Source organism: Pseudorasbora parva, chromosome 21, assembly GCF_024679245.1.
Source record: "Pseudorasbora parva isolate DD20220531a chromosome 21, ASM2467924v1, whole genome shotgun sequence".
NCBI classification, from domain to species: Eukaryota; Metazoa; Chordata; class Actinopteri; order Cypriniformes; family Gobionidae; genus Pseudorasbora; species Pseudorasbora parva.
Window position 1 is genome coordinate 38,856,249 of NC_090192.1, and position 27,655 is coordinate 38,883,903.

The following is a 27,655-nucleotide window of genomic DNA, read 5'->3' on the forward strand; positions in this document are numbered from 1 at the left end:
ATGTGAATTTAGATGGAATGGTGGCTGGTCAGTTTTATTTGTTTAGGACTTTTTTTCCAAAAGCAAATTTACAAAAATAGTGCCTTATTGAGTGCCACTGAGTGGCTAAAGCATCACTAGGAAGATTCTTGTTAACTTAATGATGGTAATTCATTATTAGTTAAAATAACGGTCACATTTAAAAGCTTTAGAGTTCATAATACACCTGGAAGGTTGCAGGAAGTGCTCAAATAAAACTGGATTTGTGAGATGCATGTGCAAACTAGTAAAATGGAATACAATGTTAATACAAGTAAAACTAGTAATAATTGGAATGCAGAAATGCATATCAAATGTTTTTTGAATATGATTAACACCACAAACTTAAACCCTAAAGTAAACTGCAATAGCTGGGATATAGCAGGCTAGTTTGCAGATTGTGCAATTACCTATTTTGGCATGAAACTCTAGATGGCCCAGCCTTCGGCATCAACATACAGTATAATGATGATCTGTTTATTCTGCAGTAAAAAGTTACCCTGAAATATCCTCCCTCAAATCTCCCCCTTACCCTCTCATTTCCGTCAATAGGGGGAGAGAATTTTGCGCAGAGTCGAAAGTGCTGTTCCGCCTTACATTATAGTTATCCTTTTTAACCCGCTTTGAAAAGTGCCATGTTTTATTTTGTGTCACGATACTTGGTAATTCAGCTATTCGTGTAATTGTATTTAAATAGGGAAAACGTGGAGGTGTTTGGTCACTTCTATCTTGATCTCTGTTTGGTACCATAGTCAATGAACTGGGCTTAGTGGGCTAAGCTAAGTGCTATCAAAATGTCACCGCACATCAGAGCGATAAAGTGCACGCACTGAGAAGAGAGAGGTATGTATCAACTCGTCTTCTTAGTTAAGGGAATAACATAGTATAATATGAAAAACCAGTGGAGTGTCCCTTTAAGAGCTTGGTGAACTGTGAAGGAAATATAAGAAAATATAAGAAAATGTTAAGTAAAGTTAGTTTGACTTCCCATGGCACTTTAAAAAAGAATAATTCTGTATGATATGGTAAATACTGATACGGTTCAAGATAAATGTAAAAGACTAAAAGATATAAAAGATATAAAACAAGGCTATTACTTTATTGCAGTTATGTTATCAACCAATGTTACATGTGTGGATAAAGATACCACAAAAAACAAAAGACCCGGCTAAAACAGTGCACACTTCAACACCCCAGTGTTCAAAACCAAACTTCAAACTTTTTCAACAGAATTACACTTCTTATGCTTGTTATAGTACCATCATTACATATATATATTTAAAAAATGTTAGCGGAAATAAATCACACATTTATTCTCTTTATTACTTAAAGCAAATAAAGCCACATTCCCTACTAATCAAACTGTATTATTGCGTGGGTTATACTTATGCATCATCAAGTCCCTGTCATATTATTTTGTAATCTTTAATTAAAATGAATAAAACAAAAAAAAAATGTTTTCTAGGGAATATTGTTTTAATTGTAAATGAATTTGAATGCTAACTCTAACTGGTGTGTGGCACTCTAAAACATTACATCTTGACTAATCAAATTACTCCTTTAAGAGATGGATACAAATATATAAATAGACTTCAAGTTAATGTCTTCATGTAATCTCTCACTGAGGTATTACTGTTTACTTCTTATTTTGTACCTTATTCATGGCCCAAATCACCTGTCTTTGTCTTTTAGAAATACTTCCTTGAGCTGCAACATAAGTGTATTCATATTTAAATTGAGAGGAACCGGAAAACAGGGATGACATGGATCTGACTGTCTTTGTTATTTTAGCACATTCTCTTGATTAAAATAAGATTTAGTATATAACAATTCAGGTAAATGATTAAGTAATTCATTTTGTATGCATTAAGACCAATAAATAAGAAAATAATTAAAGACCCAAAATCAGTGTGGCATCAGTGCCACATTCATTAAAATATAATTCAGACAATATGCGTGTTGCGCTTTGCTTTGTGGGACTAAACTAAAAGTGTGCCAGGACACTCATCAGAGGAACAAGGAACAGCATCAGAGAAGCACAAAGACAAGAAGCCTCAGATACATAATATCCGTCTGGGACCATCTTATCTGTGAACAGGGAATATAATGCAATGGAATCAGAAATCATCAGAAACCTTTATTACAAATGATTAAAATGAATGAAATGTTCACCTGTGTTCCCTCCAGACCACACCAGAGGACCCATGGATATGGAAGCACTGTCATGGAAGTCCAGAGACCTGCCCTCTCTCCGCTGGTGTCCAGAGGCACAGTCCTGATGGAGGAAAGAGCAACATCCAGCTGTGTGAATCCCTGTTAAATATCACTGAACTAACATGGAACTAAGGAGAGTTTACAGAGAGCAGCAAAAACATTTTATAATAACATTCAGTTGTAAGTCATCTATAAGTGGTTTATTAATGATGAACTAATCTTTTACAAATCATTCATAAATGATTTTCAAGTGATATGCTAACATTTTGTGTTTTGTAAATTCCGTTACAAGTCGTGGAGGGAGTCCTCGTGTAGCTTGAGGGTTGGGACAGGAGCCCCACCCATCAGCCCGCCGCAGTGGATGTGATGAGGACCTCTGGCGGCCATCTCGAGGAACTGCGTAACATCTTCGAGGCGGACTTTATTGACTGTACTCTCCCACAACCCCTGTCTCACCAGTAACTCCTTTTTCAGTGTTCCACGGTTCTCCTGTGCCCTCAGAGTTTCCACCCACCCTCCCTCTTCCTCCGTCACTGTCTACCAGCCCTTCTGCCTCGACCACACTGCTGTCCATCATCCCCTCTGCTCCTCCCACAAGCAGTGTTGATACGCCTCAAGATGTCTGTCCAGCAGTGGCGTCTCGCCCAGAGGATCTCCTGTCATCACTGCTGGTCTCTTCCCCCTACACTCCACCACGGCCCGTCGAAACATCGGCTATGCCCTGGCTCCTCCCTCCCTCGGTTCCACCGGACACCCTCGGGCAAACGGCTTCTCCGGGCTTCCTCGTCTCTCCGGCGCCGCCTTGGTCAGTCGTCGTCCTTCCTCCACCTTGGGCTTCGTCCGCCTTCATCCTTGGTCCCACCGGCTCAGCCTCTGTCCTGCGGTTGTCTGGCTCCACCTCGGACGCTCGTCGCCATGGCTCCACCTCGGTCTCCTGGGCCTCCGGTTTCGTGTGGGCTAATTGACCCAGCTGCTCCTCCAAGGTCTCCATCAGTGGCTGTTTCCTTGTCGGTCGTCCCAGGGTGTCTCCTACCATGTCGTCGACCCCATGGTTCCTTCCTCCTCCGACTCCGCCCTGGGGCCTCATCGTGGCTGGTCTCTGGACCATCTGGCTCTTGCTCCAGGCTCCCCACTGGCTCCTCCCTCCTTCCACGCCCCCATGGACTTCCCTTTTCGGTTGGACTGGTTTTCTTTGTTTTGGACTCTTTAGGCTTGTTCGACTTCACCCAGCGATGCGCAGACCGATCGGCGGCAGACTTGAAGCAGTGCATGTGGGTTAGAAATTTTGTCTGACTTGAGACAGCGCAGATGGCACGTGACTGTGACGTATGTCAAAAAAGTACAGCGAGAGCGATTCGAGAGCAGCCGGCTGATGCAGCACTAATGCTCACAAATCATTTACTTATAAAAGTTAAACCTCTTTTCATGTAGTCGCGATGTTATATTGTCATGTTTATCAAGCTAAAACTGATAAAAACCGTTGACAACACTTCATTGATAGTGTAGGTTTATATGTTGAACTTTAATCTCGTCCAAAAAGACGCTTTATTAAGCAGTACATTAAGTATTGAATGAAAATGTCATTTGAAACATCTGTGTATTTGAGAAATATTGCATTTATATAACTTCAGCTGTGATAAAGTTTGCAAACGCAGTGCAAGCATCACTGCGGGAGGTAGAAAGTGTCCGACTTCATGTTTCCGTTTGCAGCTCCTCCCCGCCTGTACTCGGCTACTCTCGGCGATAACATGCATCCAGCCGCAGCCGATGTTGAACACACCTTCTGTCTCCCCTTTTTTTCCACGCCCTCCTCCAGAGCCCCCTCCCACCCTCCTCTGATGTAACTGTTACGGCACAAGGACGTGCCTACTCGTAGGGGGCGTAATGTTACATGTATGCCCTGTCTCTTGTGTACAGTTGTGTTTTGAGTTCAGCCCCTGTGACCTATGCTGCATCCCAATTCGCCTACTTATACTACGTCCTAAAAGTATGTACTCTTTTTGTGAAGACAAGGTATATACTTTTAAGTTGTGTAGCAGAAAAGCCTGCATGTTAAAATACTTTGCCATCTTTAACGGACTCTGTCGCTTAGTTACGTGCATCCCGTCACCGTTTAACTGCCCTGTCAATCATCGTCAGATTCGTCACACAGTTCAAATTTAACAATTTATTAACATTTATGAAATGCATAGTCATGTTTTGTAAATTATTAGTTCATCGTTAACTAATCAATTGTAAATTGCTTATAACTGAATCTACAAAAATACATAAAATAATTAAAACATCACTCATATAAGTGATACGAAACATGACTATGCGTTCATAAAAGATTAGTTAATTATTTACTAATTACTTGTAAATTACTTGTAACAGAATTTACAAAATATACATAAAATATTAGCATATCACTTGATAATTATGAATGTTTTGTAAATGATTAGTTCATAATTAGCAAACCACTTAAAAATGACTTACAACTGAAGGTTATTATAAAGTGTTACCAACTGGTCAATTACATTATCATTATGAAAGGTTTTGTAAACTCACCGTTGAGCAGCGATTGCTTGACACAAGGCAAAGGTGAACAACACAGTGCAGGTAAAGCTTAGTGGATTTTGCAGTGTCAATTTTCATCCCAAAAGAGAAACGGCTGGATGTGGAGACGCCGTTCTGCATAAGATTCACTATGTCGTCATCTGGATTGGGACACCTGAGAATATCAATAATGATATTTTGACAAAAATTGAATACTGTGCTTTAATCTTGAAACACAGACATAAAGTATCTCAGGCAATCCTAAAAAAAGCAGAGCTTTACTCTGAACGGATGAGGTCCCAGCGGAGGCTGTAATCAGGATCATTCTCAGGTGTAGCCCAACACGTGTCCATCACCAGGGCAAACTGGCGGCTGTCGACCCCCTCAACACGAACTTCCACATGCATCTCCTGGTCGAGCTCTGCATCCACTCTACCAGTGAAGGGCCGGATAAACTCCTCATCCTGATATGGAATCATCCGGACCCGATATCTGTCTTCACCAGCGGGAAGAGTCCTGTGCACAATGCTGATGAAATTGGAAAAAAAAGTTGTTTTTATGCTTATATGATTAGTTAACCCAATATTTTTATTTCTGCCATCATTTACTCCTCTACATGTCATTCTAAACTACGAAATTCTGAACTATGACTCTTTTTTACTTCATAAAACACAAAAGGGGAAATTTTCAAGGTTCAAAAATGATGCAATAACAACATAAAAGTGTAATTAAAATAGTCAATACTCATGTTTTTTTTCTTAACACATTATAGTCCTTCACATCTATGACGATCTCAAATCTAGCCAGTTAATAACACTTAGAATATTCAAATCAGTATATATCCTTTTCCTATTTAATAACAATAATAATAATAATAATAATAATACATTAAATTGATCTTCAAGCAAAAGAAGCTGGATAATTATTTGAATGCTACTCATGCCAATCTGAATTCTGACTTTTGACGGTGTCTGAATCATAATAACACCGTGTTCATTCGCTGACCAGAGCTGAGACTGAGGAGAGGTAAGTAGCTGCTTATATACTCTGGCTATTGGCTGTTGATTGGAAGATTAGATAGGCTTGCTCCTCCTTAAATTATGTTTAGGAACTAAACTTAACACATTTGTTTTCCCATAGAATTTTAAGATATTAGGTTAAACTTATTTGGCTTGCTGATGAGGGGTTCCAACTTGAGATCTGATATACCCCCCAAAAATAGCTTAATAAATTTTGGACCCCAAAAGGAGTGAACAATAGTTTAAAAAATATACGCCGGAACACGAGGAAACTGTTTATCAACCTGGAGTCATGTATGAACACTGCTGCAGCGGTGATATTTGACGGCCTCCTGCAGGAACTGGCCTGGAACACTTCTCCCTACTGTATGTGGAGCTAAGAGCGGGTTTCTGCTGAGGCAGTATTATTGTTTAAAGAAGTCCGACAGGAGCTGCTTTTTGAAAGCATGTGCCTGCATTTGTTACAGTTGTGTGAACAATTTGGAGCTTGTAGAAGTTTGAATAGGATGCTGCAGCAATGACTTTCTAAATGTACTCCTGCAGGAGGTTTGAGTACATGGCTGGAGTAAGCCCCGCCACAACATCCATGACATTAAAGGACAACTCTTGATCTAATCTTGATCATTATACCTTTGTGAGTACACTCTATAGAAAAAAAAATGAACCGGATTGGCACTTGCAACACAGAGCTATTACAGTTAATGTCCAGAGCCCCCACTCAGCTAAAATGGCAGTTATGGGCATAAACGTAAAGGGTGTCTTTGTGCCTCTTAACAGACACAAATTGCCATTAAAATGTCTGTCCAACATGAACAGGGCCCTTACATGACAACAAGATATATTTTCCCTGAGGTAACACTACGTGAAAATATGCAGGTGTCACATGTCCAGTCTGATTTGGTTGTGTTTTACCTTCATTTGTCACGTTCCTTTGTCTAGTTTCCCACTACTTATTTGTTTCCATGGTCACCCTCGTTAGTTTAGTTCTGTTCAGCTATGTTTAGTTAATCATCATCTGTGTCACCTGTGCCCCTTGTTATGTCTGTCATCAGTGTTTGCATTTAAGTTCCTCCTTGTTCAGTTACTTGTTGTCCGGTCTCACGTTATGTTAGTGGTGTGTTAAGCCTTTATTTGAATTAAGCCTTCCATCTGTTTGGAAGTCCTGGGCCTCCTCATCTCTGCACCACACACCTGTGACAGCAGGTCAGCTAGAAATCTGCCCCAATATCTCTCTATGAGAATGCGCTGCAGTTCCATTTTTCACCCCAGATTTACAATGGAATTTTATAGGTGACTTGTAGAGCTATAATAAAACATGCATTTACATTTAATAATTTAGCAGACGCTTATCCAAAGTGACTTACAAAAGAGGAGAGCAATAGAAGCAACTAAACAAAAAGGGGCAACAGCATGCAAGTGCTGTAAGAAGTCTCAGTTAATCGAGCACAGTACTCAAGCTATTTATTTATTTTTATAAACAAAAAGAAAATTTAATTGGATGGTTTAGTGCTAGTCTTTATTGGTCAGGTGCACCTGGAAAAGATGTGTCTTATGTTTTTTGAAAATGGCTACCAACTTGGCTGCTCAAATTGAGATGGGTAGGTTGTTCCACCAGGTGGGAACAATCCAGGAAAAGGTCAGTGAGAGTGATTTCATGCCTCTTTGGGATGACACCACAAGGTGCCGTTCACATGCAGAATGTAAGCTTCTGGAGGATGTGTAAGTCTGAACAAGCAAGCTTCGGTATACTGGTGCAGAGCTGGTGGTTGCTTTGTAGGCGAGCAACGGTGCCTTGAATTTGATTTGAGCAGCCAGTGCAAACTGATGAAGAGAGGCTTGACGTGCACTCTCTTTGGCTCGTTAAAGACCACTCTCATCGCTGCATTCTGGATCAGCTGCAAAGGTTTGATAGTGCATGCTGGAAGGCCAGCTGGAAGAGCATTACAATAGTCCAGTCTGGAGAGAACAAGATTTGTGCCGGCTGTTCTAATAGGAAGGGTCTAATCTTCTTAATGTTGTATAAGGTGTTATGGGAAAATTATATTTGCTGATGAAGAAAATTGATTATTAAGAGTGTGCTTGCATTCATACAGGAGCTAATATGTGTCTCTGCTATGCAGAACACTTCTGTGCTGTGTTTAACACTCTTATGTGTGGAAAACTACTGAGAGGAATTGTTTTGACAATGGGGGTATAAGAGATTGTGACTTCTGTTGTGTCTTCGGTTCACACTCGATGCAGGCATTGATGACTGCGTTGACTGTGGCTCTTTCTTGCAAGAAATAAACCTTTATAATTATAATTGGCTAATGTTTGTCTCTTATTCAGTGAAGCGACAGAGTTAAATTATTTTGCTAATACAAAGGCAAATCTGCAGGACTGGGCTGGTGCAGTAATGTGGTCAATGAAGTTTAACTGGTCATCAATTACAACTCCAAAGTTCTTGGCTGTCCTGGACGGAGTTATGGTTGAACTTAGCTGAATGGAGAAATTTTGATGAAGTGCTGGGTTGGTTGAGACCACAAGTAGTTCAGTCTTTGCAAGATTGTGCTTGCAAAATGACCATTCCGGGCATCTCAGTTCCGGTGGTCCCTGTTCTGGTGGATCTACTTCCGGTGGATCGAATTCCGGTGGATCGAAGTCCGGTGGATCGAAGTCCGGTGGATCTAGCTCTGGTGGATCGTATTCCGGTGGTCCCAGTTCCGGTGGACTCTGTGCCGGTAGATGTTGCTGGGAAATGCCTCCCAGGCATCCTGCTCTCACAGTGCCTCCCAGGCATCCTGCACTGACCGTGCCTCCCTGGCATCCTGCACTGACCACGTCTCTCTGAACTTTGTGGACCACCATGGCCTCCTGAACTTTTTGTTTTCCTTGTTCCTCCCTTGCTTACCCCTCCCTTGTCTGTTCCTCTCTTGTTTACCCCTCCCTTGTTTACCCCTCCCTTGTCTGTTCCTCCCTTATTTACCCCTCTCTTGTCTGTTCCTCTCTTGTTTACCTCTTCCTTGTCTGTTCCTCTCTTGTTTACCCCTCCCTTGTTTACCCCTCCCTTGTCTGTCCCGCCCTGGTCCGTCCCTCCTGGCCCTCTCTGGTCTGTCCCTCCCGTGCCTCCCTGGTCTTTCCCTCCCGTGCCTCCATGGTCTGTCCCTCCCGTGCCTTCCTGGTTTTTTACTCCCGTGTCTCCCTGGTCTGGCCCTCCCGTGCCTCCCTGGTCTGGCCCTCCCGTGCCTCCCTGGTCTGGCCCTCCCGTGCCTCCCTGGTCTGGCCCTCCCGTGCCTCCCTGGTCCGGCCCTCCCGTGTCTCCCTGGTCCGGCCCTCCCGTGTCTCCCTGGTCCGGCCCTCCCGTGTCTCCCTGGTCTGGCCCGGCCCTCCCGTGCCTCCCTGATCTGGCCCGGCCCTCCCGTGCCTCCCGTGCCTCCCTGATCTGGCCCGGCCCTCCCGTGCCTCCCGTGCCTCCCTGGTCTGGCCCGGCCCTCCCGTGCCTCCCTGGTCTGTTCCTCCCGTGTCTCCCTGGTCTGTCCCTCCCATCCCTAGTGGAGCATCTGGTAGCCGCTCCTTAAGGAGGAGGTAATGTCACATGCCTGTCCTGTCTTGTGTGCGCATGTGGGTTTTGTTAGTGTGTCCATGTGCTTCTATCATTGTCTGATCCCTCCCCCTTGTTATCTCATTACTGGTTTCATTTGCCCCACCTGTGTTCCCTCATTCCCTGCCTGATTTGTCCCCTTTTATAAGCTCCTTGTGTTTGTCAGTCTTTGTCGGATCGTTGTACAACCCCTCGTGAGTTTTGTTTTGTTTTTATGTTTTATTCTTTGTAATAATACATCACATTTCTTGCACACATGAGTCTTCACCTCAGTTTTCTTTAGTTGTAATGTGACAGGAACTACCTGAGAGGTAAGACTTGAACAACTGAAGAGCAGTTCCCGAGATGCCCATCTTTAGAGTTGACAGAAGGATCTGTTGGTAAACTGTGTCAAAAGCAGCAGACAGGTCCAGCAAGATGAGTAATGAGGATTTGAAAGCTGCTTTTGCCAGTCTCAGTGCTTCAGTAACCAAGAGCAGTAACTGTGAGAAACGTGCCTGCTGCAGAATGCCGAACACATTTATAATTTATTAATAATTCAGTGTATGTAGAGGTCCATGTTTGGATGAATATTTTGGTGTAGCTCATACAGCGGAGCCACGGCTGAAAGGAAGTACAGTAAAGAAAATTGGAATAGTTGTTTCTAGCCTGGGTAGTGGAGTTAACTACATATGGTTAACTATATAGTTAATACACATTAACCACAGCTCATGAAAGTTGGGGAAGCAGTGAAGCTATTCTTTTCACTGTTGTTGGCCGAGCAGAAAGTGCTTGTGGCAGCCTCTGAATTAGCGTGCTGTAATGTTAAATGTTTGCATTCAGAATGCCAGGCAGGAAGAGAAACAGAAGTGGATAAGGGCAGAGATTTGCTTTTATGAGATTTTTTTTTTTTTGGGGGGGGGGGGGGGTGCATCTCCCTAAATGACGTTAGAACCTTCACTTACTGATCTGTACTGATGCTGTTGATGCTGATGAGAACTGAACTGAGGTGGATGATGAAATATTTTTTTTTTATAGAACTGCTTTATAGATTAATAATTAACACTCTTTAGAATTGAACTGAATCAACACTGAACTTATTTTATCTGAACATCAGCCAAAATGCATATTTTTTGCTAAAGCTGCTTTGAAACAATCTGTAATTGTTTATAGCGCTATTTAAATACTGGTGACTTGACTCTTGACAAATGTTCTAAAGTCATGTTTTGTTTAGGGAATATACCCAATATCATATGCACTAGCTCTCTTTGGTAGTTCCATAAGAGTTGATCAGAGATATAGTGATGTGTGAATGTGAATTGTAAGCAAGTTGTTCTTTTGAGTCAGATCTTTTCAAGGAATCTGGTTCTCAAAACCACTCAGAATCATTTGGTTATGGCTCTGATTCTCAAGCTCATTAGACAAAGCTAGGGAACAATTCCAAGGACTTGTAAAACAGTTCATGCTTGCATCTTTCTTGAAGCTTAAATTTTCGATGAGGACACCCACACACACACACACACACACACACACACATATATATATAGGCTGAAGTATATTTGACTCACACCTCTCCAATGGGTTGTTTTCCACATTCATGAAAAATGTTTGTGTTTGAGGATAAACACAGCTGACAGAAAGCTTCATGCTTTTCTCTGACCTTGGTGTCCGCAGATTAAAGTTATCATAGATGAAGTGGGTGCCATTAGCCTGTGGACAACAAATATAACATTTAGTAATTTAGCCTAAATTTAATTCAAGGTATATATATATAATGTGGGTGTGTGTGTGTGTGTATTAGGGATGGAACAGTATGAAAATTTCATATCACGATTATAGTTACCTAAATTATCATTTATTAACATTTTTATGTTTTTTAGCCTAGAAATCTAGACGCACCCTAGTGGCAGCAAATCTAATTTGTCTAGTCTTGCAGCTCTCCGTTGGATTGTGAGCTGGAAAACCCAACCTCTGGTCAGGCCAATCACATCGTGTATAGAGTTGGTGGGCGGGCTTAAAGAGCATATTGCAGGTTAGAGACTCCAGTGAGACAGTGTATAGAAAAATAATGTAGGACTTAGATTTTCTTTAAAATATACTAGTAAATATGCTAATAAGGCTTTTTGAGTCGTTTTTGTGAGAAATTTTACTTCCGCATCTAAAAATGTGCAAACCGGAAGTGACATAACGAGAGAAAGTACAGTGAATTTCAACAATAGGAAAACAATGGATCGCAATGACGGTTTGGACGCTGAGGAAATTATAAATGTTTATTAATACTCCTATGGCAGACCACAGCCATACAATTATGACACACAATAATAGACAGACCAGGATTAGACAGAACAACGATTAGAGATTGAATTGAATTATTGTGTGAGGAGAAACAGTGGAAAACAGAGCAGGTGAGAGAGTTGGCTCATAACATTATAGGCTAACACTGTGCTCAGATTACAATACTTTGCAGATAATTATCATGTATCAGGCAATCCCAAAGCTGGTATTGGTCATCTAGGAGTATTGATACCAATAACAGAAACTAATAATAAGTTCAGACCATCTGGCTTAAGTCACACTCGACATCCACATTAAATGTTAAAGCCGGGTGCAGGGCGTAACGCTACACAGTGTGATTTTTTCTGTCATAGGAGCTTGCAGACGACGTTTTTCTCTCGCGTGGACATTGTGGATGTTCGTATGGTTGTGGCTCGCAGCATGTGAGCTGAAAAACAAGACGAGCCCAGCATATTTCTCGCACCTCCCGATCTCACAATATTTTTTAAACATACAAAATCAAAAAATAAGGGAGTCAGCTCGATTTTCACCAGCATATCACTGTCCCCTATTGCCAAATCATGCACAACTATGTCACATAGGCTAGATCTATGAGTATTATTATTAGTGATGTCCGATTTAGTGATTCTTTGTAACCGGATCTTTATAGTGAACCGGTCGAACCAGTTCACCATATCGAACTGAATCATTCTAAACGGTTTGCGTCTCAAATCAGCGCTGAGGAGTTTATTTAATCCGTGTAAAACATCAATGTTTGCATGACAGTGGCTGTATTGAGTGCTTTTGCAAAACATAAATGAAACAATGTATCCAAGATGATGATGTCAATAATAACTATTACTATACTAAGTTTTGATTACAAATACTTTGTGTTTGAATGTATTTTTATCCGCCGTGATGATAGAAATGACGTCATTACGTAAAGACGTAAAAGAACGGTGATCCGTTTTATTTAACCGGATCATTCAAACGAACTGTCCGAAAGAACCGTTTCGCGGAAAAGAACCAAACTTCCCATCACTAATTATTATGCTATAGCTCAGTTGCTGCAACCATACAGCGCCTTTTTTTACACACACACACACACACACACACACACACACACATACATGCACAAGCTCTCTCCCTCTCTGGCTGTTTCTGTTGAAAGGGCTGCTGTTCTTTGCTTTTCAACAAATCATTTTCACACAAAAAATGTTTTCTATCTAAAGCTAGCGGCAACATTAAGTCTGTTTTGGGTCTCCAGTCTGTTTAACGCGAAAGCTTGTGTGTGTTGTGTACACGCCTCAGTTATGGTGCACACTTCATGCGGTTTCTTTGGGTTGGGAATGGGCTGGTGTGGATTTACTAAATCTGACCCGTGCAGGACTTCAAGTCTGAGGATGGTGTATTTGAATAGATTATACATGGTTAAACCTACCACAAGATTTGTACCACAAATGTGTTCATCATTATTAAAATTGAATTCCACTCTGCCATTCCGGACCGTTCCTTTGCAGCGCGGATCATTGAGGTGTAAGACATCAGCTGGAAAACCAGCCTCAAAGAGCTGACAGCGAGACACAGACATGGAGCCAGAGCTGCTTTCACAGGTTTCGGAGAAATCTGAGGGAGAGAGAGAAAACAAAGGTAATTAATGACTGGGGGGGGGGGGGGGGGGAATGTTTTGTGGAATGATACCAACCAAAAGAGTCAGAATGTGGTTGTGGTCTGTTCTTTTTACATAAACAGCCATAAACGCCATTTTTCATCCCACACCATTCATCCTCAGAGCAGCTGAGCTCAGAACAAAGATCTCTCACATCTAAGAGGAAAAGAACAGATAGATGAAATACAACACTAAGACAGACTGAGTCGTGTTAATGTGGCATTGAGTTAATGATTAAAAGTAGGACTTCACCAAAAATAAAAAATCTTATTTTATGTGAACATATAAATGCATTAAGGAGACTAGACAATGAGGACAAACGAGAAGTTGTGCTATTGACAAAGGGTGATTGCTGACAGGTGCAGGTGATTGTGAAGTGTGTGCCGGTTAGAGCCAGGGAGGACGATGGGACATGGAATGCAGAAGTTACAAGTCAGATTGTGATGACAGATAGGAGACTGGGATCCAGCAGAATAGGAGTCATCCAGGGCAGCACCAGTGATGCTGGTAGCCTGGGAGGTGCAGGTAGTTCAGTGGGACAAGGAAACACCAGCTGTTCAGGCAGCCAAGGTGACATGGGCAAGTTTAGAGGGCCAAGGAGGTGCAGACTGTTCAGGGGCCCAAGGAAGGATCCCTTGCCAAGGAAGCCAGGATCGCTCATTATGGCCAGGGACATATGCCCCTACCACACTAAAAAAATGATTGGGGGGGAGCTATGGGGTTGTGAAGTGGGCTCGTCGGCTGGAACGGTTTCAGGGACAAGAGTGGACTCTGGAATAGAATTTTACTCACTGGAACAGGGTCTGGAATGATAGTGGGCACTGGGCTGAGCACTGGGATGTGAGTGGCCTCAGGACTGAACTGAGGGGCTGGAGCCATCACTGGACTCTTGTCAGGGGCTCGAGCCACCTCTGGACTTTGGTCTGGGGCCGGAGCCATCACTGGAATCTGGTCAGGGACTGGAGCCATTACTGGACTGTGGTCAGGGGATGGATCAATCATTAGAGTGGACTCTGGAGCAGCTTCCTCTACGTCTGTGGTATTTTATTGGCTGTCCGTGAACATCTTTTTTGCCCCACCTTTAAACACTGTAGTTGTAGCTGAGACTGAAAGCGTTTGGTTTGTATTGTCAACATGTTCGACTTTGCTGCACTTCAAACGGGTGAGGACTCGCACTGCTCCATTGTTTCTCAAAACAACTCCATTGTTTCTGTTCATATCACTGTACATCAAGCTCTGAGGAAGCCTCCAAAGCTCAAAATCAGATATGGTAATGGCTGTTTCGTTTCCAACTACTAGCGATAGACCAATTACAAGAGACTGGACCATCTTACCAATTACAGCAGAGAAGGGTTTCGGAAAGGTTGGTTTTAGAGGGACTAAATCTTTGAACAAACTGTTTTGAGACTCTTTGAGAAATGAGGTGATGTGCAATGTATATTATGAGAAAATTAAAGTCTTTTTTATCTTGGATGCATGCTATTTTAGGAGACTCCAAAGCAAAGCTAGGAAAGTTTAAAATAAGCTTTGTACTTTCTTTGAGCCAAACCTGCAATGAAAGTATTTTACCTTTTATGCCGTTAACTAAGTTTTGCAATTACTTTTTCTACACTCTTGTGTAATGGTGAGGTTTTATACAGGAGTTAAGACAATACTTTACCAGCGGTTGGGATTGGTGAAGTAATAGATTCTGTGGGTACGACTTTTTCTGTTGTTGTAGACACTGGGGGAATGGACGGACTTGTGGATTCTGTAATTAGGAACATTTTATATCAACAGGAATAATTTTCAAAATAAATGACTGAAATGATATGAGTAAAAGCTCTCCTACCTAAACAGTAAGCTCCACAAAATATTGGCTTGACAAACTCATAAACATAGTAATTTCCTGGACAGGATTTGACTCTTATAGCATGCGATTTGTAAGCACAGCAGCCATTCCATGAGGAGACACAGACCTGACGGGTGACCACTCCATCTTCCAGCTGTGGGTGAGATCCGTTGAGCCACAGTGGGTGATAAGTGCCACACATGCTTTGATTAACACATGATTCTGGCATCTGAGCATTTAGACCATTGTAGAACAGCCTGTACCAGCCCTTCCAGTCCACATTATAATCACACATGCCTAAGTTATAATGGTCAGTGGCCCTCCAAGGATCATTCAGAAGGGTATAGTTGTGGCAGGGGTCGACACTTGGGGTGATGAAAAGTTCTGTTGTGAAAAATTAGAAAGAAAGTATTATATACTGAAGAGTGAATGCATTCAAGTAGAAGACACTTTAACAAGTCTCCGCAGATAGTTATCATATGAAATCTACAATACAATTCATTATAATCATGACAAATATAAAAATGAATGAATGTACCTGCACAATATACAGGAGCTGGGATTGAAAGAGCCGGCCTGGTAAATTTGTAGACATAATAATTTCCAGGACAAGCTTTGACTTGGATTGGGTTGGATCTGTAGCGACTGCACTGATCATCACGGGAGCCGTAGATTTCACGAGTAACAACTCCATCTTCTAGCCGAGGATGAGAGCCACCAAGCCACAGAGAACTATAACCTCCACATGACATGTAAGTCACACACCACTCAGGCATCTGAGCACTTGATCCATTAATGAAGAGTCGATACCAGCCATCCCATTCTACAAGAGTGTCATCATGTCTATTTGCATCAGTATACCATAAAATGGGCGGGCTTCTCCAGTAGTTATCGAGTATGTTGTAGTTATTGCAAGCGTCATAATCTGTAATAGTGAGAGATCAAAACAAGGAACTTGAGGCCTAATTTGGTCAAATTTAATCTAATCTAAATAAAAATCCTAAGGCACTTTTGGCATTTGTACTGTACATGATATGACTGGTGACATAAAAAGTAAAATTTTAACCCCCTCTGTCAGTAGTCGCCCCAGGGTGACGATTTTACATTTTTCTTATAAGTGCAAAAAAGAATCTAATTTTGAGTCATACTAATAAATGTTATACATCATTTGTAACTTAATTGTCTACTTTCTGTTTTCATAACAAGACAAATATTCTGTTTCGGTAATCCATACGAAACCAACAGTTTGTCATGTCTGTTAATTATCTGTAATGTGACCACATCTACGCACAGCACAAGTGATTCACATGCTAATCGCCTATTCTCAAATGCTAACCTGTAAGCCATCACCTCAAAACAAAACATCAAACTTCATCATTCATCTGCTTTTCCTTGAGGTGATCCAGCGGGGGCAAGTCATTTATTCACACATACATTAGTTAATTTGTTGCATAATTGTGACATAAACTTGTACACATTTTACTAGTTGAACAGAAACATGTTGAAATATGCTAAATAAATGTACATGTACGACACTAGTATGTTGTTTTGCTCTATAGTACAAAAACAGTACAATATAAAAGTAAAATGAGTGTTTACACTAGTGTTAATCTATTTTTAATTGAGTCTTGGTGGCTAGTTAAAGCTAAATTAAGCTTTAACTTTAATTTAATTAATTAAAAGATAAATTAAAGACTTATGTTGAGTGCCTCGAAAATAAACCGTAACAAACTCCGTGACTGAACTCAGTGTATTCTTTTATTTCTCACATGTCATGGTATCACTACTTCACTTGTCTTTACATTCCTTATGCTCTCTTACAAGAGCTCCCTCTAGTGGCTTACTCTAGAACACCACATATCCCTTTCTCTTAAGACTAAACATACCATAGCAACTTTGTCTTGTTACTAGTAACAGTAACGATAACATTTTAACATTTTACTTTTTAGCCTTTTTATAATAGTACTCCCAACCGTAAGGCTTGGAATCAAAACCTTCACTATGACCCTCACAAAATATTCACAGAACAGTTGTTATTTTTCCTTAAACTGCAGAGACACAATTTATGTATTATTGATGCATTAAATCACATTTTACATCACATAATCCCGGGTCCATGCAGGCGCACACCTACTCCGAACCGGCCGTGCAACTACAGCTGGTTGTTCACCACCTATCGGTTCAGTGTTCCCCGCGTCAAACAATGGCAAATCACTGGACTCCTCTGTTCTGCTTGGAGCGAGTGCAGGTGCCAGGTGAGATGCATTCCAGCATCGCCCATCTGACAGCTTGTATGTGTACAGTCCTCTCTTACCCACAACCTGTAGGGGTCTTCCAAATTTAGACTGAGTCTTTGGCACAATTCCTGGCCTCTTTACACGGACATAGGATCCACACTGAAATGAGACATGCTTTGCACTGCGTTTTCTGTCACTGTACTGTTTGCTTTTTGACTGTTTCTCCCTCACATGTGAAGCAAGCTGTTGAGATGAGAGCGGTTTACCTGCAGGTGGTAAGTGAAGACCCGAAACGTTAAGTTTGGTTAACATGGGTCTACCATGCAAGAGCTCAGCTGGCGTGCAGTGTGTAGTGGCATGCGGCGTTGAACGGTATGCCTGCAGAAAGTCTTTAGTAAACTCCTTCCACCCTCTTCCTTCCAGTGATGCAGTCTGTAAGCTATCCTTTAAGCTGCGATTGAAACGTTCGACTTCTCCGTTTGCTCTTGGGTAGTACACAGATGAAGTCCTGTGTGTGATTCCTCTGTTTTGCAAGAACAGCTTGAAGGCGTATGAAGTGAATTGTACTCCATGGTCAGAAATCAGCTCTTTTGGATTCCCCTCTCTACTAAACACTGTAGACAAGAACTGAATCACGGACTGGGTGGTAGGATGTGAGACAAATGCCATTTCAGGCCACTTACTGTAATAGTCCACCAGAGTGACTACAAAGCGACAGTCCACGGGTGCTGCATCAAAAGGACCCATAATGTCTATGGCCACTTTTTCCCAGGCGTCAGTAGGATATGGCACAGGTTGGAGTGGTGTTATGTATGTAACAGCCGATTTGTCATGTAACTGACACGTGACACAAGATTTGACTGTTGTTTCCACTTGAGCGTCCATGCCAGGCCACCAGTAGAGTTCTCTCAGCCTCCTTTTCGTCCTCACGATGCCCTGATGTGTGTCGTGTGCAAGCGCGATCAACTTGGGCTGGAGACATTCTGGGACTATGAGGCGGCTGGTCCCACGTACCACACAACCATCCTGGAGTGAAAGTTCATGGCGTATTTGAAAATATGGCCGTAATGCACGATCCAGTACTTTTGCACACTTTGGCCATTTTGAAGTAAGTAGTCTGCGCAGCTCGGCTTGCACAGGACACGAATCGCATGCTGCTTTGAACTCGGAGCAGGTTATTGTAGTGAGCGTAGAAGTGAGTGCTACAACTTCAACATCATGTTCCAGACTAGGTTCAGTACTAGGCAGTGGTAAGCGAGATAAACAGTCTGCAGTCACATTCTCACACCCTGGCTTATACTGAATGTCATACGTAAATGTCATCAGCCTAGCTGACCATCTGGCTATGCGCATACCTGCTCTGCCTTGACCCTTAGATGTCAAAAGAGTGGTTAGTGGGCTGTGATCTGTCCGCAGTATGAAGTGTCGTCCCCACAGGTAGGTCCTCCATCTCTCTGTGGCCCAAACACATGCTAGCGCTTCTTTTTCTACCGTGGAGTACTTCCTTTCTGCTGCTGTAAGAGTGCGTGAGGCAAATGCCACGGTTTTCTCTGTTTTGTCTGCATGCAGCTGGGTAAGAACCCCTCCAATTCCATAGTCTGAGGCGTCTGTGGTCACGATAGTGGTTAGTTCTGGATTGAAAAGTGTGAGTGCAGCACTATTCACAATCAGTCTCTTTACAGTCTCAAAGCTCTCCTGAGCCTCAGGTGACCACATGAATGGAACAGAGCCTCGTAAAATCATGCGCAGTGGCTCCACCACTGTAGCAAAGTTTGGTATGAACTTAGAATACCATGATGTAAGCCCCAGAAATGAACGAAGACTGACCACGTCAGCCGGGGGTGGAGCATCTGCCACTGCAGAGACATGAGAAGCATCAGGCCGCAATCCCTTCCCAGACAGCGTGTGGCCCAGAAATGACAGTTCTGGCTGTCTGAAGTGACACTTTGCTGTGTTAAGTTTCAGTCCTGCCTTTTCAATTTGCTGCAGCACGGATTGCAGGTTATCATCATGTTCCTTGAGTGTTGCTCCTGCGACCATGATATCGTCCAAGTAGCAATGGACTCCAGGCTGACCTTTAAGGATTTCAGACATCATCCTCTGAAAGCAGCTTGGGGCTGAGGCCAGTCCATACGGAACCCTTTTAAAGCGAAATAGCCCATCATGCGTTATAAATGCAGTCATGTTTCGACTGTCCTCATGCAACACGACCTGATGGTAAGCACTTTGGAGGTCTAATGTGGAAAACATTCTAGCTCCACACAGGCTTGCGAACATCTCCTCCATATGCGGAAGAGGGAAACTGTCCACTACGATGGCTTTATTAGGCTCACGTAAATCGACGCAGAGCCGGATCCCCCCGTCTTTTTTTCTGGTGACCACTATTGGGGAGACCCACTCAGATGCATCTACAGGCTCGATTACATCCTGTTCTATGAGCTTCTGTAATTCTTTGGACACCTCATCACGAATTGAGAAAGGTAACCGCCTGAGTTTCTGTTGGACGGGTTGAACCTTAGGCCGCATCGTGACACGATGTACAAATCCTCTTGCACATCCCAGTCTGTTTTCAGAGCTTGCAGCCACAGACGAGACAGGATTCACACAATGGGCTGTACTAATCTGGCCATCGCATAATTGTAAACACAGTCCAGTAAAGAGGTCTCTGCCCAACACAGCTGATCCTTTTTGTACGATGTACAGGTCTGCAGTAGTGCAATGGTCACCATATGAAACGCTGGCTGGCATGCATCCTTTCACTTCAATTGCATCGCCCCCAAAACTAACTAGACTGAGTTTCGGCGATGAGAGCAGTGCTTGATTGAACAATGCCGTGTAAATGGACATTGGTAATATAGACACAGCCGATCCAGTATCTACCATTAGCTGAATGTCCCGTTTTTGTCCTGTGCTTACACATATTTGTACTGTACACATTATTTTGCCACAGTCACGAGCGGAATGTTCCACATTTAACACAATCACTTCAGGCACTGTAATTTCACTCACCCGTTTGCTTCCACGACATGCCTTAGCATAATGTCCTTTTTTGTTACAGTTCCTGCATACCGCATCCTTAGCAGGGCATCCAGAAAAATTAGCTGCGTGCTGCTCGGATCCACAGCGGTAGCAAGTTAGTGAACGGGGGGATTTGGGCGGTCCGCGCATCGCGCTGGCTTTGCTTTTGCTCCGTCGGGGCCTGTTGTATTGTTGAACTGCTTGTACTGAGTTGTCTGATGACGTTATCATCGCTTTGGCCTCTGCTGTTGCAGTTTCAATTTGCCGCGCGACCGTCACAGCTTTCTTAAGGTCGAGTGGTACTTCTAGCAGCAACCGTTCTCTGATCCGTGCTGAATTAGTCTTTTCAACCAGCTGGTCGCGTATCATCTCGTCCTCCATAGCGCCGAATTCGCAGGTGGCAGCGAGTTCACGCAGAGCAGCGATATATTGGTCTGTTGTCTCGCCTGCGCGTTGACTCCGTTGGCGGAAGCGGTAACGTTCAGCAACCACATTAACTTTAGGGACAAAAAAGTCCTGAATTGCACTCAAAGCAGAAGCGTACGTATCGTCTCCCTGTTGGCTCACATTTAGGGTGTAGAACAGTCTTTGCCCCTCCGCTCCGAGGCAGTGTATTAGAAGTGCACGCTTCCTAGCAGTAGATAGTTCTTCTCCCAGGGCCAGCAAGAAATTTTCGAAAGTTTTAATCCATGCTTTGAACGGAATCGGCGGTTCTCCCGGTGTTTGCAGGAACGGAGTGGGTTGGCTCAAACTAAAAGCCATCCTCGTCGCCAATATGTTGAGTGCCTCGAAAATAAACCGTAACAAACTCCGTGACTGAACTCAGTGTATTCTTTTATTTCTCACATGTCATGGTATCACTACTTCACTTGTCTTTACATTCCTTATGCTCTCTTACAAGAGCTCCCTCTAGTGGCTTACTCTAGAACACCACACTTACTTTTAATTTAGTGCTAAATATCCTTGTTAGTTTTATGGGTCCTGCACACTGTGCGATTTTTCAAAATCCTTTGCGAATGTCCCTTGTCAGACTGTACGAACATGATCCCGGATGTAAGCCATGTCACACTGTAAGATCTCAGTTGACATTAATGTCAGACTGCACGATAGTGAAGGCGCGCTAAAAATGGACGCGCGCAAGAAATCTCACCCGGAGTTTTATATCATCAATGAATGACGCGTTCAGTGACAGTGAGCTGCATTACACACGGGACTGAAATGCTGGCTACAAAGAAATCTCTAGCTCTCGTTTTTGGTCATAGTTTGTCTTGAAAAACCGAGATATTTGACTGTCGTCGTAGGAGAAGTCACACTGCAGGATTCTGTGCCAAATCTTCTGACACTGCCAGAATTTCGTCTGAGGTAAAATTTGATCGCAGAGCTCATTAATCGGCGGCCGGTGAACATGTCAAACTAACGACCAAAGACGTCAGATTTTAGCCTAGGATCTGAGGAATCTTTTAGGATTTCCTAAATTTGTCTCAGACGGCCAAATCGTGGCCAAAATCGCACAGTGTGCACCCGGCTTTAGTCATATTTAGTCATTCACATATCTTTAGTTAGTCAAGTTTTACTCGACTAAAAGTCTGGTCCTTTTAGTCTAGCTTTAGTCAAAATAAAATGTTATCAACCAACTCTGTTATCAATGGCTCTTTCATGTTGCAGCCACAGGATGGCAGCGACACAAGAATGAGACGAGCTGTGCTTGAGCAACAGTGCAAACTCATTCAGAATATTTTGAAGGCATAACAGCTCTGGTCTCGTGATGAAAAAGTAGAGATGATTGTAGACGAAAATGAAGACAGATTTTATCTTAGTTTTTATTTTATGCAAAACATTTTAGTCTCGTCCTTTTTCGTCAACAATAATGCATGTGAATTTAGTTTTAGTCAGTGTTTTTGGACATTAGAGCAGTCTCGTCATCGTCTCGTCTTAGGGAAAAAAAGGTTGTTGATGAAAATATTTCGTCTTGCCTCATCTGACAAAATTAACACTAGTTTACACTGTAAGATAATGAATATTACATATGTTTAGACATGTGTTGTTTGTTGATATCTGCTCAAACAAAGATGTTTATAATGCAATAAACAATAATGTTTCATAGTAGTAAGTGGTTTCTGAAAGAGCTGTGAGATACAATGTGCATTTTAAAAGCAAATCACACCCTTTTGGAGTTTTTCAAAGGCACCCTCCGGCTTCCAGTATGAATTAAACATACTTAACATTTCTAATGATTAGTTATATAGTTTTAGGCCACCTGCATTTTTCACAAAAAAAAAGTAAAATTATTATTATTTCTTATTTTTTTATGCAGCCCTAGAACCTGGTGTTCTTTATATTTGTTATATTTTAAACTCACACTTAGATTTCACCCCAAAGAAGCAAATTCTGAATATCTCTTATTTATACATATTATATTTACTGTATACAACTTACTCAAGGTGATTTTGGATCCAGTGAATATATCTGGACTCACTATGGAAACTGCCTGCGAAATAGTGCTGACATCTAAAAAGAAGGAAATTCAAAACTTTACTGAAATGTTTTAAAAGGTTTAAAAAACGTTGTTAATACGTGGGGGAAAGCACAGTACCTGTACAGTATCCAGCACACCCAAATTCTGGTTTCACAAGTTCATAGACATAGTAATTGCCTGGGCACGCTTTCACTCTGATGGGTCTTGTCTTGTAATCACAGCAACCTCCCCAATGATAACTACCACAGACCTCCCTGATCACCACTCCATCCTCTATCTGAGGGTGAGGACCATTGAGCCACAGGTTGATCTGTGTGTTACAGCTGAATGAACCAACACAGGTCTCTGGCATCCGGATGTCCATTCCATTGTAGAAGAGCCGGTACCAACCATTCCAGGAGAAGGAGTTGTCACAAATGATATCTCCACTTTCATTGTTGGCTCTCCAGGGACGATCCAGAGACTCATAGTTGAAGCAGGGATCACGGATGATGCTTTGGAAACCAACTTTAATGGACGAAAAGAGATCTTCATTAAACACTGTTAAGATGCTTTATTTATAGGTAAAACCATGTAGTTTAATACCTGACTATACAGATACGGAAACCTTTTCCTTCTTCCTTTAGCTCTGAAGCAGCAAAAAATGACAGCAGAGCACTGATTCTAACTAGCTAAAACAAGCTTAATTTTGTGAAACAATCCACTAATACATGTAAAATGATCTAACAAATAGCCTACTACAATGACTCTTGATACTAACATAAAGAAAATTATGTTATCACCCCAGAAACCTTAAGTATGTAATAACTGGTTTTACTTCTAAGACAAAAGCTGAGTTCCAACACCCTGCAATAAAGCAATAAAACTCACTAATTTGGAGAGAAGATCTCACAGAAAGAGTGTGACTGCCCTGCCCTTCTCTCATCTCCCCTCTTCCCTCTCCCCTCTCCCTGATTCAAGTAACAGAATGCAAATATACTACAGATGATGTATTTTGTGAATCGTCTCGGTTACTTATGTAACCCTCGTTCCCTGAAGGAGGGAACGGAGACGAACGTCGGAACTGACCGACGAATTGGGATCTGGCTTTAGAAACCAATCCTACTTTGAGTGTGTAAAAACTAGCCAATTAAATTTGGCATGTAATCCACGCATTCCACGCTCCGCCCCGCAGCGCGGGTATAAATAGGAAGTGGAAAGGTAGAACAGCGCTTTTTCCTCCTGAGGAGCCGACTAGTGACTCAGCCTCTTAGCAGAAGCACAGCAACTGGCAACGGAACGTACGTCTCCGTTCCCTCGGAGCATCTGGTTGCGCATTTTATCAATGACGCGCATTACGTCAATAACAGGACAAATTAATACAAAGAGACATTAACTACTTGTATATTTCGTCTATTTAAGTTTATACATATTTGACAATGTATTACGTACACAAAAACAAGTAGATTGTTATTATAAATTATATAATTATTATTATATATAATTATTATATATAAATTAACTAATGGCCAAGACCGCAGAGCGCAGACCCCCCTCTCTCTCTATCTCTCTCTCTTTCTCTCTCTCTCACCCTCACTGCGGATAAGAATAGACTGTAGGATATTGTTGATATTTCCTCTGACGATCGCTGATTGAGAACCGCTGTAAGATCCAATGCGGGTGGTAAATTTAACAACTTTTATTCCAAAATAAATAAACAAAACGAAAGTAAACTGCGGGCAGCCCCTCACGGACGACTGCCCACAAACACATAACAAAACTCAACATAAAGTCCAGTCCTGGTCCTCTCTTGTCTTCCGCTGCCTTGGCTCATCCTTTTATGCTCCCATCACTTGAACGCGAGACGAGACCGGTGTGTCACGCAGCTGGTACTCATTACCACTCGTCACCGGCCCGCTCTTGCGGTCCCTCGCCCCCCTGCTTGCCACACCACTTACCCCCATCGCCCCTCGCAGGCCGGGGGGCACTCCCGAGACTGCGTTCTACCTCCCCCCTGATCAAGGCGGCCGCAGCGGGGGTAAGGACAGAGGTGAGAGAAATGGAGACGGGAGCTGTTGAGATGTTCAAACTGTTGAATTCTTTCTTTAATAACTACATAACGCAATACTTGTACTTTTACTTTCAGTACTTGAATAGAACATTTTTAAATAAACTACTTGCAATACTTAAGTACAAAAAATGTTTTTTTTGAGTGTGGAACTAAAACTATTTTAGTGTGGAGCTTAAAGAGGACTTCAACTTCTACTCAAGTCACTTTTTTGATAGAGTACTTGTACTTTTACATAAGTCTTGGTCTTTAGTACTTTATACATCTCTGGTCAGCACCCACAATGCAATTGTACAGCTTGCATGTTGATCTGGGTGAGGAGCGAGAGACGGGTCATCCCAATCACTCCCTCTTTCATTTCTTCTCCAGATCGGGATGTCCTTTTTTGCCTGACTCCAAAGTGCGCCCAGGCACCTCTTTGGCTCGGACGAAGGAAACCTTCGAGCAATCCTCCCATGATGGCATCAAAGACAGAGACAGAGTCTTCCTTCTTGAAGCTCCTCTTCCACCTTCCAAGGTAAAGAAGCATGAGGAGGCTGGTACAGGAATTTGTACAATTCCTTCCTTGCCACACTCAGAGACGTGAGGCCAAAAAGCAGAGTGGGACTGGCATGTCGTGCTCAGCAGCTCAAAAACCTGACATCAGGACTATTATCTCTAAGAAGAGGAAGTGTTGAATCTTGCTTCCTGTTATCGCCCAGGACACAGAACATTCAACATCCCCCCAACAGAAATAACTAAAATTAGTACCCCTGTCAGAGACCTTGGCAGTGTGGAAGATACTGCCAGGTATCTCTCCTTGGGTCCTAAAGACAGTAGAAAAAAGGTTACAGGATACAGTTTGCTCACCCCCTCTGCCTTTCAATCGTAGGGTCCCCACTGTCGTAAAACTGGAGAAGGTGTATTTGCTGTCACAAGAGCGGCAATCTCTTCTGGGCAACTGGGCCATAGAACATACTCCCCTCTAAGAGAGAGAGAGTCAGGCTACTACAGTCTGTACTTTCTGGTTCCCAAAAAAGATTGGGGTTGCATCTCATTTTAGATCTTCAAGGCTTGATTTGTTCTCTCAGAACATTCAAGTTCAAAATGCTAACTATCAAGATGGTCATGTCACAAATCCAACACTGATCTCTAGGATGCATACTTTCATATAAAAGCTTACCAATATTGGTTTCTTCCATTTGGCCTAACCTTATCACCATGCACATACACAAAATGCATGGATGCATCTCTGGCTCCTCTGCGACTTCAGGGCATCCGCATTTTGAACTATATGGACAACTGTTTGATACTGGCTCAGTCTCAAGATTTTGCATTTCGACATTGAGATGTCATTCTTGCTCATCTCATCTCTCTGGGTTTAAGACTCAACACCAAGAAAAGAGCTCTTTCTCTAAGAGGACAACACACTAAGGGGTTGTATGGTACTCGGTCACCATGTGGGTACGAATGTCTCTCGAAACTGTCAAGACCATTCTAAACACCCTACGCAACATCAGGCTAGATGAGGACATTACTGTTCATCAGTATCAGATAATTGATATCTCATGTCAGCTGTGTCCATGGTGATCACTCTGGACCTTTGCACATGAGACCGCTTTAGTTGTGGCTCAAAGACAGGGGATTTCATCCAAGGGCCAATCCCCAAAGGCAATCACTGGCACATCAACGGCCTCGACCTGATGGCTATTTTTCTGGCCCTGAAGTACATCCTCCAGCAGCTCAGAGGATACCATGTCCTAGTGCTGGTGGACAACAATGAGGTAGTATCCCATATAAATTGCCAGGGCGGTCTGCGTTCACGCTGTCTGAACAGGCTGGAGCAGCAGATGCTACTTTGGGCTCAGGACAAGTTGTGGTTGCTTTATCAGCTTGTCATGCCTTGACTGACAGGGTGCCAGTCAGGAAGCAGCCTGTGCTCACCCACTTCATCTGTGGTGCCAGGCGACTGAGGCCTCCCGTTAGAGCCAAGATTCCCACGTGGGACTTAGACATAGTCCTCAAGGGGTTAGTTGAGACCTTCAAACCTCTAGAGTCTAATCTTTTAATAAAGGTTGTCGAATCTCAAAAAAAAAAAAATCATTGTATTAACTCAAAATTTTAATTTCAATGAACTCAAAATTTTAAGGCAACCATTTAACTTTTTTTCTAAATATTTTTTTACAGTGTAGAGTCTTTGTATGTTATTGAATGTTTCAATCTACTGTTGGTTATTTTCTGTTCATGTCAAGTCAAGTTTAGTCAAGTCTTTTGTTTTGCCAAGTCTGTTTCATGTTTTGAGTCAAGTTAAATAAGTTGATTGAACTCAATTGATTTGAGTAAAACTCGTTCCCTCAATTCAATTGAGTAATGGAGTCTCCCAAAACTTGTACATTTAAGTTCACTTAACTTGGTGCTCACATTCACTGTACTTAAATTGTTAAGTTCAACAAACTGGGTGCACCAGAAGTTCAGTATACCATGCTGGTTACAACCAATCAAAACTTCAGCATGCATTGTGGCATGAATAAATTATACATCTGAATTGTGACACATTTTCTTTGATTCTTACTATTTGCTTTTACTTTTATGTTCAGAGTTGATCTGTTTTTTGGATTTAAAAAAATATATATATATTTAATTGTCACCATTGTAGAGATTCATACACGGATTCTTGATGTCTGTGAATCCGTGTCTAACTAATGCCGTAGATCGGCAAGAAAGAAGAAGAGCTGTTTGAAGATTGCCCGGTAAAGCATGATTTTGTTTTTGTGTCATA

The 27,655-nt window shown here is 42.3% G+C and overlaps 1 protein-coding gene across 2 annotated transcripts in view; it reads right to left on the reverse strand.

Annotated features, from left to right (window-relative positions):
* Positions 1 to 1,518: 1,518 nt before the first annotated feature.
* Positions 1,519 to 27,655, reverse strand: part of LOC137055850 (uncharacterized) — a 49,558-nt gene continuing 23,421 nt past the window's right edge. For both annotated transcript variants that reach the window (XM_067429749.1, XM_067429748.1), the window contains exons 9-20: positions 22,968 to 23,357; positions 22,811 to 22,882; positions 15,658 to 16,044; positions 15,120 to 15,503; positions 14,949 to 15,038; positions 13,325 to 13,444; positions 13,061 to 13,245; positions 10,916 to 11,055; positions 5,050 to 5,295; positions 4,780 to 4,942; positions 2,191 to 2,293; positions 1,519 to 2,106 (exon numbers count right to left, since the gene is read on the reverse strand). In XM_067429749.1, the coding sequence (XP_067285850.1) occupies positions 2,003 to 2,106; positions 2,191 to 2,293; positions 4,780 to 4,942; positions 5,050 to 5,295; positions 10,916 to 11,055; positions 13,061 to 13,245; positions 13,325 to 13,444; positions 14,949 to 15,038; positions 15,120 to 15,503; positions 15,658 to 16,044; positions 22,811 to 22,882; positions 22,968 to 23,357 (2,384 nt within the window). In that variant the 3' untranslated portion in view covers positions 1,519 to 2,002. The remainder of the gene's footprint in view (positions 2,107 to 2,190; positions 2,294 to 4,779; positions 4,943 to 5,049; positions 5,296 to 10,915; positions 11,056 to 13,060; positions 13,246 to 13,324; positions 13,445 to 14,948; positions 15,039 to 15,119; positions 15,504 to 15,657; positions 16,045 to 22,810; positions 22,883 to 22,967; positions 23,358 to 27,655) is intronic.